This window comes from Arachis hypogaea, chromosome 11 (genome assembly GCF_003086295.3).
Source record: "Arachis hypogaea cultivar Tifrunner chromosome 11, arahy.Tifrunner.gnm2.J5K5, whole genome shotgun sequence".
NCBI classification, from domain to species: Eukaryota; Viridiplantae; Streptophyta; class Magnoliopsida; order Fabales; family Fabaceae; genus Arachis; species Arachis hypogaea.
The window spans coordinates 8,667,510-8,683,319 of record NC_092046.1 but is presented as its reverse complement, the minus strand read 5'-3'; the positions used below and the strand labels follow the sequence as shown (position 1 = coordinate 8,683,319).

General features: G+C 30.4%; 2 protein-coding genes across 4 annotated transcripts; one reads left to right on the top strand and one right to left on the bottom strand.

Moving 5' to 3' along the window:
* The first annotated feature begins 506 nt into the window (after nt 1-506).
* Nucleotides 507-5,992, top strand: LOC112720146 (uncharacterized). Of its 2 annotated transcripts, none has more exons than XM_029290097.2 (11): nt 507-819; nt 901-983; nt 1,762-1,851; nt 1,970-2,511; nt 2,813-2,893; nt 2,997-3,056; nt 3,807-3,850; nt 5,172-5,214; nt 5,299-5,370; nt 5,490-5,591; nt 5,693-5,992. In XM_029290097.2, exons 4-11 carry the CDS (start codon nt 2,140-2,142, stop codon nt 5,810-5,812), a joined length of 894 nt encoding a protein of 297 aa, XP_029145930.1. In that variant the 5' UTR covers nt 507-819; nt 901-983; nt 1,762-1,851; nt 1,970-2,139; the 3' UTR covers nt 5,813-5,992. The 2 variants fall into 2 exon arrangements, with proteins under 2 accessions (XP_029145930.1, XP_025626770.1); XM_025770985.3 differs by having other exon boundaries at nt 510-819; nt 884-983.
* A 7,541-nt stretch (nt 5,993-13,533) lies between these two features.
* Nucleotides 13,534-15,181, bottom strand: LOC112720145 (serine acetyltransferase 1, chloroplastic). 2 transcript variants are annotated; one of them, XM_025770984.1, is made up of 2 exons: nt 15,039-15,181; nt 13,534-14,971 (listed from the first exon to the last, which is right to left on the bottom strand). In XM_025770984.1, exons 1-2 carry the CDS (start codon nt 15,164-15,166, stop codon nt 13,909-13,911), a joined length of 1,191 nt encoding a protein of 396 aa, XP_025626769.1. In that variant the 5' UTR covers nt 15,167-15,181; the 3' UTR covers nt 13,534-13,908. The 2 variants fall into 2 exon arrangements, with proteins under 2 accessions (XP_025626769.1, XP_072062523.1); XM_072206422.1 differs by having other exon boundaries at nt 13,534-15,020; nt 15,073-15,181.
* Nucleotides 15,182-15,810: the final 629 nt, after the last annotated feature.

Sequence of the window (15,810 nt, the reverse complement as noted above, 5' to 3'; positions counted from 1 at the left end):
TCTCAAATACTAGTACAATAAATTTTAAATTTAAAAAATTAAAATAATAAAATATGAAAAATCACTTTAAAATTTAATCTATAGATATTAGATTGCATTTTATTTTTTAGATCATTAAAAGTAATTACTCTGCCAATGACTTAAAAATTGATGATGCTATAAATCGTGAAGGCAATAAGAAATAATTTCTTCTGCCAAATCTCAATCGTGTCAGCTAATATAAGGGAGTGACATAGTATAAGATTAACACTTCTTTTTCCCTCCCATAATCTAAGATTAAGACAACGAAGTATCATTATTGTGACAAATGTGATTATTATTTATCCATGTTTTTATTATTTATTTAACGATAATTATTAAAATAAATCCCAAAAAAGTATATTATTGATAAAATAATTTAAAAAAAAATTACAAACGATAAACAAATTCTTAAGAAATAATAAAATTTGATAAATAAATCATCAAATGAGCCTATTTCCATTATCAGACAATCCGTCCATAAATTCGTTGGTATAGTTGGCGCCTTTTTGTGTGAAATAAAAATAAGTAACAAAAAACGGTGCGTTTTGGGCGCTGCCATATCGGTATCAAGTATCAACCCCTGTTATCAGGGACACAACTCTTCTCACTCTCATCCTCAATCTCTCCTCCATACATTCCTATCCTCCTTCCACCACATCGCCGCCGCGGCTCTGCAACTCCTTGGCCTCACTCTGCTACGTCGCACCGCCGCCTCGCTGGGCTCCTCTGCTTCTTTGCCCGCCGCTGCTTTGTCGTGCTCCTCTGCTGCTCGTGCCGCCTCTAATCCCTAATCTGCAGGTAGGCTTTTACTTTTTTTTCTGAGTTAGGCAATTAGGGTTCCTAATCCCTATTCCCTTGTTAGGGTGGTGGGCTTATCAGGTAGGCTGCTAGTGCGTGATGGTGGTGCTTCGTAACACATTCTTTCTACTGTCCAAACACCGAACCGAATCTCCGTCTTATTTGTAAGTTCCTCTCCTTTCATTTGAATTCTTTTATTTATTTAATAATATTATCAATCTTCCTGCGTACCTTAACTCAGTTGATAAACTTGTGAAGATTGGGTGATGTATAGTTCTGGTAATGTACTTCTCCTCAATTGTTTTCTAAATGCTGTTGGAATATTTTTAATGCTCCATTGTGAACAACTTGGTTGACAGATTATAACTTATTGTTGGTATTTCATCCCCTGCTACCAACAGAGATTTTCGTTTTCTCTTCTCATCGGGGATAAGCTCTAATTTGTAATAAGTCTTCCCGTGCCTCTTCTTTTTTTTTTTTTTTTTCCTATTTATGTTTTAATTTTTATTGGTGATCAATGTTTTTGGTGTTGCTAAGTGTTAATTTTGCTATAAATGTGTTGTTGCTGTTACTGATTGTTGATCAAATTGCTGCTGCTGCTTCCTGCTATCAATGTGCTGTTGTTGCTATTGGTGAAAATTGGTTTAGGCATAAATAATATGCTTGAATAGGAAATATTCAACTAGATTTTGTAGATTTTGATGATCGATGATAAACTTTGACATTTGATTTTAGATTTGATACTTTGGTCGATTCTTTGGGATTTTATTATTTATGAATATGAAAGTGAGTTTGCTAGAGCAGTGAGGTGACATTCATTATCATAATTAAGCTGGTACATCTTTGTGAATTGTGATGTGTGTTTTTTGCATTTGAGTAATGCATGTTTTAATTGATCACGATTAGTTGTGATGTATCAAATATTGTGTTGGATTTAAATAGGTTATGTTGAAATCACTGAGGTGGTCGTCTGATTCACATTTGTAATTTTTGGTGATGTTCAACAAAGGTGTGTCTGAGTGTCCCCTTGAGGTAATCATAACACCAGAAAATGAAAGCATTAATACATACATTAAGTTCTCACTATTTTAATTTCATGCAAGATTGGTCCTTCCAGCAATGCTCACTATTTTAATTCTTTCTTCATCAGGGGCATCCAATCAAGAATCATAGAATCTGTACACCTTCAATATCATCCACAGAATCTGTACAGCTTAAAGGTCCACTATTAAGTTTCCCACCTAATACGAAGTCGATCTTTCTTTTTACCTTCTTCTAAACCCACTTTCAGTTCTTGACCAAACACAACCTTAAGACCCCATGGTTCCCCTGAAGCCTTACCACCATTTCTCTAGCCTCTCCATTTCCATAGCTCCCACTTTCTGTCTCCAGCCTCACTTTTCCTCTCCTCCAGTTTCCTTCAACTACCGATTTCATGCACCAAAATCACACTTCAAACTCAAGAATTCATTCTCTTTCCCCACTTCTAACTTTCTCAAGGTATCAAGAATTAGAGTATCAGTTTGTACTACTGAATATGAAGAAGGAGAAGAAAATAAACCTTCAACAGAGCTTATGGACTTGTCGCCAAATGGCCCAGTGTACCAGAAAACACTTCAATTGGTTGAGTGCTCCATGTTTGCTGCACTTACTGGTTTAGTTTACTTCTTGAGCAACTCTCTTGCTATTGAGGTTAGTTAATTAGTGACAATAAAAAAAATAGGTCTGTTTGTTTGGAAATTGATTGGTTCTAATAAAAAAATGGTTCATGGTTTTCGTGTGAGTTAGGAAATTGTAATAATAGATCTTCTCTATTGGTTGATAGTTAGTTAGTTCTAACAAAATTTGGTTCTTTGTTTTTGTATGAGTTTAGTTAAGAAATTGCAATCATGGATCTTTTCTTGTGGCTGATAATTGGTTATCTATTCTTTTACTTTTCGATATATTAATAGTATTTTAGGCTCAGTGTTCAAGTTTTTGTTTCTGATTACAGAATTACTTTAGTTGTTTCTTCTCGTTGCCTATAGTGATTTCCTCAATGAGATGGGGTATTGATGCTGGAAGGAAAACACTGGTAACAGTTGCTATTTTCTTGCAAGAATACAGTAGATAAATTCATGAAGAATATTTGCATAACCAGGTTTTAATTATTGGTAGTTACGCTTTTGTTTTTTTAGGTGGCAACAACTGTACTTTTGTTTGTCTTGTCTGGTCCAGTCAAAGCTCTAACTTATCTGGTAAGATTTCTTTTAACTTGGTAATTTTCTTAGCTAAGCAATAGGGCTTCCAGTTTTGTGTTTGATTGTTTTCCTAATATGCTTAAAATTAAACTATATATATTTTTTATTTTGTGGAAAGCTTAAGTGCAAAGATGTTTTACATAGACATCCAATTATGTCTTGCCACATTAACAAACATAACTACTTTCCATGGCCACTTTTTGAATGGTCATCCAAAAGAATTTGGTTGTATGACTATGTAAAAGTTTTTACACTTTCAGTGTCTCAAAATTATGCTCTATGAATCGATTTTGTTCATGAAAAAATAGTTGTTTTGTTCTAAGTGTTAGAATGGCATTTCATTGTACCCAAGTGTTTTATGTTTCACAATGAGATGCTTGCTACTTGCTAGTTAGTTATAAAATATGTAGCGTATTGGATATGCCTTCCTGTCAAATCGGTGTTGCTATTTCTGTGCTTTGCAATCCTAATAATGGTGAAGGTTGTTCAACAATGAGTTTTTTGCTGAAGTGAATACATGTCAATTTTTGCATATGAACTCGAAAATGAACTACATATGCTGTTTTACAAATGCAGTTGTGTTTGTTAAGAAATTTAATTGTGCTGGGAAACATGAATTTTAACATTTCTCGCTTTTCCTTTTTGTGAAAATAGAATAGTATACATACACTGGTTTGTTTTCCGATTAGATACTTTAGTCATACTGTCTGTAAAGTAACTTGAATTCGAAATATTTCTTTCATGCAGCTTAAGCATGGCATTGTTGGTTACACAATGGGTATTTTGTGGAGGTATGTCATATGCAATATTTTTATGCTTTTAAAACTCAATTTTCTAGCGAAGTCTTTGATGAAGTGCATTTTATTTAGAATCATGTGATCTGGTTGTACAATGCAGTGGGTGAGTAATCATGTTAACCCCCTCCTGCTCTTCCAATTTACCATGAATTCACTTTCTTCACCTCTTTTTTATGAATCGTCTTAAATTTAAAAATAGATATAACAAGTATCAATCTTTTGAAATTGGCATAACAAACAAATTATATTACTTTATGACGGGAAAGCAATTTATATTTGCTGTCATCTCTGTTTTCTTGTTATATTATTTGATGAGGAACATAAGAATCTTTCGTGTTTGGGTCAGTTACATGAGGGAGAAAGATCAAAACTTTTATTATCCAATAATGTGAGAGTTTGAAGTTATGGAGCCCCTAAAAAAGATGAAGAATGGTAGATCGGTGGTTCCAAAAAATTTATAAATTGAAGTTTGGAAAGTTTTAGTTGGCGAACTAAACTTTTTAATGAGATTATAAAGTTTAAGAAGATGCCAAATGAAGTATCTACAATAATAAAGGGGATATATTGGTAGAATATCCAGTGGGAAAGGTGGATCAAATATAAAATAAATCTATGGTTAGAGGCAGAAGAAGACCCAAAAAGACTCTTCACTAGACGATCAAGCGAATCTCTGTGTGAATGATCTCATGGTAGACATGAACACATGATACATTATAGGATGTAATAATATTGTTTGATCCATGTAGAGGATCCACTTAGTGGGATAAGACTTTGTGGTGTTTTGTTGTTGTTGTAACAGACTTGGTTGTTACTACCGTTTTCTTAAATATGGTTTCTCTCTTATGTTACTGTTACGCAGTATGCTGCAAGATGATAGAACTGAACTAGAACATAGAACTAAAACCAAGAAAAATCCAGTTTCCTGCTGCTATTGATTTAAGTAACGGTTTGAAACGTGTAGACCAAGATTTCACTCTTAGGGCTCAAGCTAATCAAAAGTGGGTGCCCACCCCCTTTCAAAATCTTACTGTCCCTTCTATTCTTCCCATATTCTCCTCTCTCTTCTCCATAGCCCCATTATGATTTGACCAGATTCGTTTCTTTCAATCTGCAGCCTATGTGCTAGGCAGATAGTTGTATGATGTCACATGTGTTCCATGCGGCTCATGTTGGCTTCTGATAAATCTCTTCCTAATATGCACCTCAGTTGTGGAGGTGTATCACAAGATTGTTAAATTCTGTTTTCTTTTGTTGTTTATATTAGCTAACTGGTTTTTGCAACTCCTTTACAGTTTTTTTTTTTGCATCTTGTCAGGTCTGGAGCAAGTTGGAACCTTTCAATTTTCTTGTGCACAATTGTAATGTTTGTTACCTATTGCCAAAAAATTCTATACGTTTGAAGTAATTGTTTTTTGCTGGATAATGAAATCTTAAAGTTGCAGGTACGATCACTAGGAGCTGTTGGCTTTGTCTTAATTTCATCTTTCTTAATAAGGGAAAATATACTAGCTTTGGTAATCAATTCCGCAATTCTCTCCTAATTTTTTAATTCTATATATCATCTTGTACCATGAAAACTACTGAAATATTGTTCTTATCTTTCTCTTGTTTTTGCTGCAAATGGGCCTTGTAGATCACCATTAACATTCATGCTTCTCTTACATTTCTGCTTACCGCCTCTGGTGTTAATTCCATTCCCTCGTTGAACATGATATATACCCTGTTTGGCATTTTGGTAAGGGAAAAAACTTACTCTCTACTCGGAAGGGTCTTCTCTGTTTATTATATTTCTTTTTCTTCAGACTATTCTGATGTGCTCTTTGAAACTTTTTCAAGGTTTTGATCAATAGTGGGTGCTTCATGTTCTTGCTTCACCTGCTGTATTCCGTTTTCCTCGCCAGAATGGGGATGAAATCTCAACTAAGGTTACCAAGATGGCTGGAGAGGAACCTCTGATGCTGCATGTAATCAAGAGTTAGCAAAATTAATGTTGGAATTGTATTCATTCTCCCTTTTGCTGCTTCAGAAAAGGGACAGTGCTAAGGCTGTATATCATTTACGGTGTATAATAATTTGACGCGCTACACAGATGAAAGGTGAATATTAACAGAAAAATTAAAAAGTAGTGTTTCTTAATTGTTGTGGTCTCATTCTCTTCTGCTCATGATTTAAGCAAATATCCAGATCAATATGTTAAAAATTTTCTTATTGTTGAATCTATGAAATATATGGTTTGGGTAGATACATAATTACATGCTCTGATTTTAAAATTTGTGACAAGAAAATAAGCTTTGAAAAATTTCTCACTGAACCTGTTAATGACAAGAATGATATCTGTTATTCATACTGTTTTTTATATTCAGTACAACACATGTTTATACATCGGATATGGTGTGATGTTTATTTGATGAATTCTAATATTCTATAATTAGTATGATTATGAGGAATAGAAAACTTTGATTAGGGGTGGCAATGGGTAGGGTAGGGTAGGGTTTGGAGCCAACTCTAACCCTATCCGTAGGTTGAGATTTTTATATGAACTCAACCCTACCTTACTCGCGGGTTGAGAATATCTCAACCATAACCCTACCCGCTCTTAACCCGCGGGTACCCGATCCTATCCGCGGGTTACAAAAAAAGATGCAACACTATTATATAACTTGATGATAATTTAAAATAGAAATGACTTTTATGTAAAAAAAAGTTTATTAAGTTATCAATTAATGATCTTCTTTTAATGACTAAAGATCTTTTGCATTTAGTGAGAGGTCTTTGGTTCAACATCCACTTAAAACATATATATATATATATATATATATATATAGGGTGCGGGTTGGTCGGGTAGGGTTGATGCTCAACCCACACCTTACCCGACCCGCACGAAAACCCTATCTGCACCCTATATATATATATATATATATATATATAGGGTGCGGGTTGGTCGGGTAGGGTTGATGCTCAACCCACACCTTACCCGATCCGCACGAAAACCCTATCTGCACCCTACCCTACCCACTGCGGATCGAGTTTGCAACCCTATCCGATCGGGTGGGGTCGGGTTGGGTACCCGCAGATAGGATACATATTGCCACCCCTAGATGATACTTAAAAATATAGTTAAAATTAAGGTTATATTTTTTAACTATTTGATATTGTTTTTAAATTTGATCAACCTTTTTTTTATCAAAATCTATTATTGTTGGGCTAACACTATGATTTGCATATTATAAAATAATTACATAAAATAGTTTTCTTCCTCAATCATAATTATAATTTTATATAAAAAATACTTATATATTTACTATTTTCAAATAACTAACTGCATCTAACATAAATAAAAATTATTTTTATAAATATATTTAAATATAAAATGATTTTTATTTTTATTTTTTTTTGAACTAGATAGATTATACAATTTTCAATCTTAAACATTACATCATAAACACACATGCCTCCTTGTACACATAAGTATATGAGTTTTTATATTTCACTATCTGAAATGTGTTAAACTCATGTTTCGAATCCAAATGCCGCTGTAAGAAGATCAACAAATCTATTATTTATGTCAAATCTCATCTGCCTGTTTTTTCTTCTAAAGAAGTATTTTTTTTTAATCCGTACGTACAAATAAATGAGCCCAATATATTCAGTGCTCAAACAAGGGGGATAATGTTGTAAACTTGTAATGTTTCGATGCACTTTCTATGATTTTCAGTGGCATAAAAATGGTGTGTTCGTCCCAACAATCTAGCGTGTGATTTTTCTCTACCTCTTCAAGAGATCTTTATTTCGCTCGAGAATTAAGATAAGACCCTGCTTCGTAGCTAAAGCGTCAAACAGAAGAGATATCTAAATGGAGAGTTTTTACTTTTTTATTATTATTTTTATTTTTTTATTCTTTTGGGTTTCAAGTTTCAACAGTGATGTTGAGAATTCAATGCAACTAGTTTTGCCAGCATACCATAGCCGAAACGTATTGCATGCAATTATTGCACATGCTCACATGCACACTTTTCAACCAAGTGGCTTTATATGATGAATTTTGTTTTTGTAAAATTATTATTGAATTGTTCTTTAAGTTTTTTAAATTAGGGTGCGTATATTTTTTTTTCTGTTTTTATTTTAAGTTAAAAAGAATAAAATCTTGTTTTCTGTTTTTACCTCTTTTTTTTTTCACAAAATCTAAAAAATAGAAAATATTAAAAATAAAAATTAAAAATAAAAATATAAATCAAATACACTCTTAGTTGTCAAAAATATATTTGATATAAATAAAAAATTTATCGAATAAAATTAAAATAAAATAAAATTTAAGAATATTTTTTAAAAGTTTTAGCAAATTTAGTGGCAAAATATATTTTGTCCTTTTTCTATTTTCTTTTGAGAAAAGCTCACAAAGGTAAGTAGAAATTATCTTTTAGCTCGTACTTTTAGTCATTAGTTCAATTTCTTTTGGCACTTTTATTTCAGTTGAAACGAAAACATAAATAACTTAATTTTATGTAATGTACATGTCCTCTCTTCCACATCTTTTTTTTCTTCTTACTTTCTTTTCTTTTTTATTCCGGTTTTTTTTTCTTTCTTTAAAAAAAAAAGCACAAAAGAAAAAACAAAAAAAAAATACATAACAAAATAGAAGTAAGAACAACAAAAAAAGACAGAAGAAAAATAAGAAAAAAATGTCAAATAAATTCTTGTTAAAAAATATTGTATTGCGATTAAAAAATTTTGGTGTTATTTTTTTATTTATTTATTTTTTAAATAATTCCTCCTCCTTCTCCTTTTTGTTTTCATAGTTCTTGTTTTACACTTATAATGCTTCTTGTTTCACCTTCGATAAAAAAGAAAAAAATAGAAAAAAAAATCAAATAAAAAAATTATATAACTTTTTATTTTTTTATTTATCCTTTTTGATAATAAATACAAAAAAAATTAAAAAAAATACGTAACCTTTATAATAAAAATACAGAAATTTTGTACCAAAAAAAAAGAAGAGGAGCTAAGAAAAAAAAATTGCAGCATCAAATTTAAAATTTTAAAAAATTTTGGTATTAAAATTAAGAAATTTTTGTGTCATGTTTTGATACTTGAAGAAAAAAAAGTGGGATTCACACGCACATATACGAATAATTTTAGTTGAATTTAGACCAAATTTAATTAAATCTAATTGATAAAAATATTTAAATATATAAAATGACTTTTTCTATTATAATTGATTAACTCCCAACCCCGCCCAATTTGGTAAGTATAATTCGAAATCATTAAATAAAAATAAGTATATAACCATCAACTAGCTCAACATATCCTAAAATCTTCCGACATTCTTATTACATTGCCATCAAGGAATAAGAACATTATAATGAGACATACATCAAAATGCAACACCAAAACAATAATCTTCAAATAAAAGATTATTCCTAATATTTGGGATAAGTACCAAAGTTATTCTTAATGTTTAAATCGTCCTATTTAAGTCCCTAACGTTTTAAAACTGATTCAATGTTGTCCTATCGTTAGGGATCTGTTAACAGAATTGACGGGACAAAATTGAGACGATTTTGAAACGTTAGGGACTTAAATAGGACGAAAATGTTGGGGACAAAAATGATACATAGAAATAAATTTTAATTTTATCCTTTAATAATATCATTTTTTACTATACATAGTATTCAATTATTTTTTAATCACATCTAAGTAAATTACACTTGATCATATTACTTTCATTTTAAATAAATTAATTTGTTTTATAATTTTACTCTTAAAGATTTTTAGTTATCATGAAATGTTTGTAGAATGACTAGTATATAAAATTGCAGAAAAAAATAATATATATACAATAAAATATAAATTATACCTTTTGTCTCTAATGTATCAAAATTCTTTAAAATTATAAAAAAAATAAATTTATTTAAAATAAAAGTAATGTGATTAAGTATAATTTATTTAGATGTAATTAAAAAATAATTAAATACTATGTACAGTAAAAAATTAATATTATTGAAAGGTAAAATTAAATTAATTTTTTTTTTGTGTATCGTTTTTGTCACTAACGTTTTCGTCCTATTTAAGTCTTTAACGTTTCAAAATCGTCTCAATTTTGTCCCGCCGTCAATTCTGTTAACAGATCCCTAACGGCAGGACAACATTGAGTCAATTTTGAAACGTTATGGACTTAAATAGAACAATTGAAACATTAGGGACAACTTTAAAACTTACCCCAAACGTTGGGGACAAAAACCATACTTTACTCTCAAATAAAATCCTAACATGGTGTTATTTGAAATCCTTCCGATTTGTTGAATCCGAAGATTTATAGCAGGCAGTGTTAAATAGAGCAGGTTTACCTATAGAGTTGAATTAAGAGGATTTTTTTTTGAAATAAATTAAAAAAATATTATTTTTAAAAAGAAATTATTTTAACTTTATATATTAAGATACGTTTTTTTTATATAATTTTAAGTAAGTTCGCCGCATCTATAAAATTAAAAGAGTTCATCACAACTCCGGGCAAACTTTATATAAACTATAAAGTTCGTTGCATTTTTTGTGAACTTCATTTCGAATATTTGTTGCTGTACTTTTGTGTACTCCTATGTACTTTTGGAGACGATAATAATGGTTTAAGAATTTGAATTTCGTTCTCAGTAAAAAAAAGTTCGCCAAACATGCAGCGAACTCATCCTAAACAAAAAAATGCATTCCGAAATTTAAAGTCCGTTCAATTTTATTTGAAAAATAATAATTTTTTTTTTAATTTATCATAAAAAAACCTGAATTCAGATATGTCATCAACTTTATCTGACCAATTTACACTTTATATATAATGTGCATATTCAAATATATATAATTTTGTATATATTTAATTTTGCAATTTTATATTATTAATATGTATAAAATGTAGAAGGATTAAATATTGTGTTTGACGGATAATAAATTTGTTTTTTTATAAGTAAATCGAGTAAAAAATTTAGAGTGCGAATACAATTTCAATTTAAAAAATTTTAAACCTGTCGATAAAATAGAGTAAAAGTTAAAAAAAAAAAAAATTATACTGCCAAATAAAATTAGAGCTCTATCCTAATATTTTTTTCCATTAACATCCTCTCTATGTGAGGTAACAAGTTTTGAAACTTTTTCCTTGTGAATCAATAGTTCAATAAAACTCATTCCATTAGATGGAGTAGTTGCCTATAAGGTCATTAAAAGATCAAGATCAAAGTGCTGATAATATTTAAATTTTTTTAACAGATTTTTGTTCTCTCTAGGAGTTATTCAAAATACTAATTGTGGAAATTAAAAAACTAAATATTTTTGCACCAAAAACATTTCAAAGGGATATGTGTCCATTAGAATCATTAACTAAGTAACTAAATAATCTAAGTGTTAACTGTGTTTGGCCTCTTGATATTTTTCAATCCCAATCTAGTTTAAAATATCAATATATACCAACAAATTGTTCCTAATAAATTGTTAGCCTGTTAAAACTTAATCTCTAAAATGTATTATATTAGGACTAACTTATTAACAATAATAAAACTCATCATTAAAAATTAATAAAAATATCTTTTAAAAATTAATTTGTCACTGTTTTTAACCCTTTTTTGGAGTTTAAATTGGTTATTCTCCCAACAAAATATCTTATATCTTATCCTTCCTACAATGATACGTAGCTAGAAAGCATAACATCCACATCCATACCAGAAGGAAACAATAGACATGCGTGGATTAGATAAACAGGATAACAAGCCAAAAAGGAAAGCAAATCAATGACCAAAGGGAACATATGTGTTAATATAAGGTAATAACACTTAGGAGCAAATCTAGATAAAAATTAGGTTTATTTAGTAAGTGTTTTTTAATTAAATTTTTATAATTTAAAAGTTTGTGATTTGAGTCTCTATATTAGATAAAAAAAATTTAATTAAATTCTTTCTAATTATTTTGTTAAAATATAATTTTTTTTAAATATTTATTTTTATGTTTGATGTAGGATGAATTATAGAATATTCTAAAAGTAAATATTTTAAAATTTGTATTTTTTTTGGGAAAATAACAACTAATAAAAATTTAATTATAAACTTTTTTTTTAAATTAAAGATCTAATGAAAAATTTTTAAAATTAAAAAATTAGTAATTTATAGAAATTCACATAGTACCTAAAGCTAAAAATTATTCAAATATCATTACTCGGTTCAAATTCATGAGATTTTGAACTGTTGATAGCAGTTCCATGGCATGAGATTTTGCTTCTTCTGACCATTTCAATAAGCCCTAAAACACGTGATTCTCTTTACTAAGTTAAACTCATCCAACGTGTAGATTGGTGTCACTGATTGACTAATAATAATATAGTATGAACAATTTTGTACACCACCACATTTGTAATATTTTTGACTTCAAATTACACTTATAGCCAATCACTCTTCCTTACTTGTTTCTCAGATTCTTTCATATTCGGAAACGTAATTAATTGGCCAGAGGAAAATGTTCTATGTACACTATCCCTGTTCCCTGTCCTTCCAAAATGGTTGTCAAATGGAACTAGTGCTTTTAAAAAAAAAAATTATGACTTGGGTCAATTATTTGTTCATGCTGTTGTTTATCACAAGGTCATCAAATCAAATCCATTTATTAAATTCAATTAACCACTGATGAAAGGAAAAGCCAAAATTACCCTATGAAAGTGCTTAAAGCACAACTATTGATCAATTAAAATGTTGCAATTAGAGTGACTCTGACATAGGTGGTCACGCAGTTGATTCATGTACTAAACCTGTCTTGGATAAGCATTACAGCAAAAAAAAAAAAAAGAGAGAGAAAAAACATTGCAAAGATAAATAGTAGTTCAGTACTTCATTTAATTTTATATTGCTTATTTTCCACTTGAATTTTGTGAGTTTTAAAAATTATCAAACCTCAATAGAAATTTAATTTCATCTAACCACTATATATGATGCATCCATAGGGTTCCACTAGTTGGTAAACAGATAAAGATTCCTATTAACACTCAGAACTCAAATCAACCTAAATTTCTTTTTGAAAATAAATAAAATAATTGTCCTCTCATTCTCCATTTCAATATTGATTTTATTGGCTTTTGGTATAACATAAAAAATGTCAAGCAAGTGGACTTCATTATTGTGTAGTAATGAGTGATGTAGCTTCTTTAGAATTTTGTTGTCTCCTCTTAAAAACAGTAACCACCCAACAGAAACAAAAATAATAACACAACTCAACTTTTACCACTTGCTGAACCAAAGAATTAACAAAGTAAAATCCCAAATCCCTTGTCCCATGCTGAGAGAAGAATTAAGCTAATATTTAAATCATTCTTAATAATTTTTTTATTAATTAAATAAATTTTAATTCTTAATTTATTATATTTTATATTAATAATTTAAATTTAAAGTTTAGAATTTAGAACAATTTACTTTTTTCTGAAACACATTAACAATTGCCAAGAGTGAAAGCAACATCTCAATTCTCAATATATCTCTTTCATGGGCAATATTGCCTGTATCAGAAATCCAAACATCATTGCAACTATTGCAGAATATTATTCACTTTTCTACTATTTGACCAACCTAGTATTTGCAAAATTACTACACTCACTTGCATCTTCAACAATGATTAAGCATGAAAAATGAAAAATTTAAGAGCACAAAAATGCAAGCAAGTCAAGGGAAGGGAAGCCAGAGTCATTCATATTCATATTCATATTCATATATACTACATAAAAGGGTGTTCCTAATTGCACCTTACAACAACAGAAAACCAGTACTAGTACTACATCATCATCATACATATAAAATAAAACTGCTACACACAAGTTGCAGCATAGCAGCTATTCTTTTTCTGCACAATCTTCAACAATAATATATATGTTGTTATTTGTTAACAGGAGAACTTAGATTCTCTCTTGTATAACAAAATACCCAAAAGGCAGGAATAGGAAACCCCCCAAACCAAATCAAAAGGACCCTAAAATCTAAAACTAGGATGGTTATTATTATTATTATTATTATGATCTTCATCATAATCATAATCATAATCTAAATAACATAATCAGACCACTCAGAAATATATGAAGTATGGTCCATAGTGAAGCTAGGAATCTTATCAAGCCTAATGGGATTATCTTTTCCTCCAATCAATCTAGCAGGGTTCCCAACTGCAGTTGTTCTTGGAGGAACATCCTTCAACACCACTGAACCAGCACCAATCTTAGCACCATCACCAATCTTAATATTCCTTAAGATACAAGTCCCTGCACCTATCAAAACCCCGTCACCGATCTTCGGATGCCGGTCGCCGGAAGCTTTTCCGGTCCCACCTAACGTGACGTTGTGCAAAATGGACACATTGTTCCCAATAACGGCGGTCTCGCCTACCACGAGGCCAGTCGCGTGATCCAGAAGGATTCCGCGGCCGATGTTCGCGCCAGGGTGAATATCGACCGCGAAAACCTCGGATACGCGGTTCTGAATCAAGAGGGCTAGAATTTTTCTTCCTTGGAGCCATAGCTTGTGAGCGATCCTATGAGCCTGGCAAGCCAAGAAGCCTTTGAAATTTAATAAGCAATGCACGTAGCTTATGCAAGCAGGGTCTCTTTGTTTAACCGCTCTTAGATCTTCCTTCGTGGAAGCCATGATTTCTTCGTCGGATTCCAAGATCCCCATGAAGAGATTAACGAGAGTGGTGCTGTTGAGATTCAAGCTGGATAATTTGTTGGAAAGATGATTGGATAACGCGCTTTCTAAAGACTTGTGGCACAATATTGAACTGAAATAGTAGTTGGATAAAATAGGTTCTTGTTCCACATCGGATTTCGCTTCTTCCTTCATCTTCCGCCATAGATCATCATCATCATCATCAGCATCTTCATCTTCATCATGAACATGAACATGAACACGATCGTCAACATCAACCTTAGGGTCAGACTCTTCAATAACCGTGCGTGTATGCAGGGGTTTGTTCTTGGGAATGGAAACACGATCGGAGAAAGTGGGTCGGCAGAATTTGAGGTAGTTATAGGAACGATCATCGGTTTGGGACCCGTTTGGCTTCCGAGAAAAAGGGGAGGAGGTTGAGGAATCTACGCAAGTAGCCATGGAAGAAGAAGAAGAAGAAGAAGAAGAAGAAGAAGAAGATGATGATGGATGATGATGATGTAGAAGATGAAAATGAAAGAAGATGGGTGTGAATTGCTTGCAGAGAGATTTTGGGTGTGGATTGAATTGGTGTTGGAGTGAAATTCCAAGTCTTATATAAGGGGCAAGTGATGGAGCGCCCCACGACCAGAACTTTCATGGAAAGAAAATTGGGGATGATTTTCAGGGAAAAAAATTATTATAATACATAAATTAATAATGCTTCAGTACAAGGAGTAGTCTAATGAAAAATAAAAATAAAAATAATACACAATCGTGTGAAACTGATTATTCTAAAAAAAACATATATAATAATTAATTCAATGATCATTTTTATATTTATTAAATAATTTTAAAAATTAAATTTTGATACATAGTTATACGGTATTTAATTATGTAGTAACATATATGCAAAAATAATTATTTTTTATATTAACGATATAAATTATTATCTAAAAAATTAATGTTATTAGATAATTATATAAAATATTTTATATAGTAATACATTAAAATTAAATTCTAATTTTAATAGTGTATTATTGATTAAAAATGTCTATGAACTCATATATATATATATATATATATATACAAAAAATTAGTTATTGAATTAATTATTAATATAAAATATATATTAAAAATAAATTAAACAATATGTGTATATAAATATATAATAACTAATTTAATAGCTGATTTTTAATATTTATATAATATTTTGAATATATAAATATTAAGTGATTAGTTTTGTCTAAGTATAAATAACTCTAACAACTACTAATTAATGGTTAAAAGTAAGTATATATAGTT

Bases quoted from the DNA above. Each gene is read 5' to 3' on its own strand.
- LOC112720146 (XM_029290097.2), top strand. From the start codon at position 2,140: ATGGTTCCCCTGAAGCCTTACCACCATTTCTCTAGCCTCTCCATTTCC. The intron at 5,215-5,298 runs GTAATGTTTGTT...TTAAAGTTGCAG, and splicing joins CAATTTTCTTGTGCACAATT to GTACGATCACTAGGAGCTGT. The intron at 5,592-5,692 runs GTAAGGGAAAAA...AACTTTTTCAAG, and splicing joins ATACCCTGTTTGGCATTTTG to GTTTTGATCAATAGTGGGTG.
- LOC112720145 (XM_072206422.1), bottom strand. From the start codon at position 15,166: ATGAAAGTTCTGGTCGTGGGGCGCTCCATCACTTGCCCCTTATATAAG. The intron at 15,021-15,072 runs CTCTGCAAGCAA...TTCTACATCATC, and splicing joins TCAATCCACACCCAAAATCT to ATCATCCATCATCATCTTCT.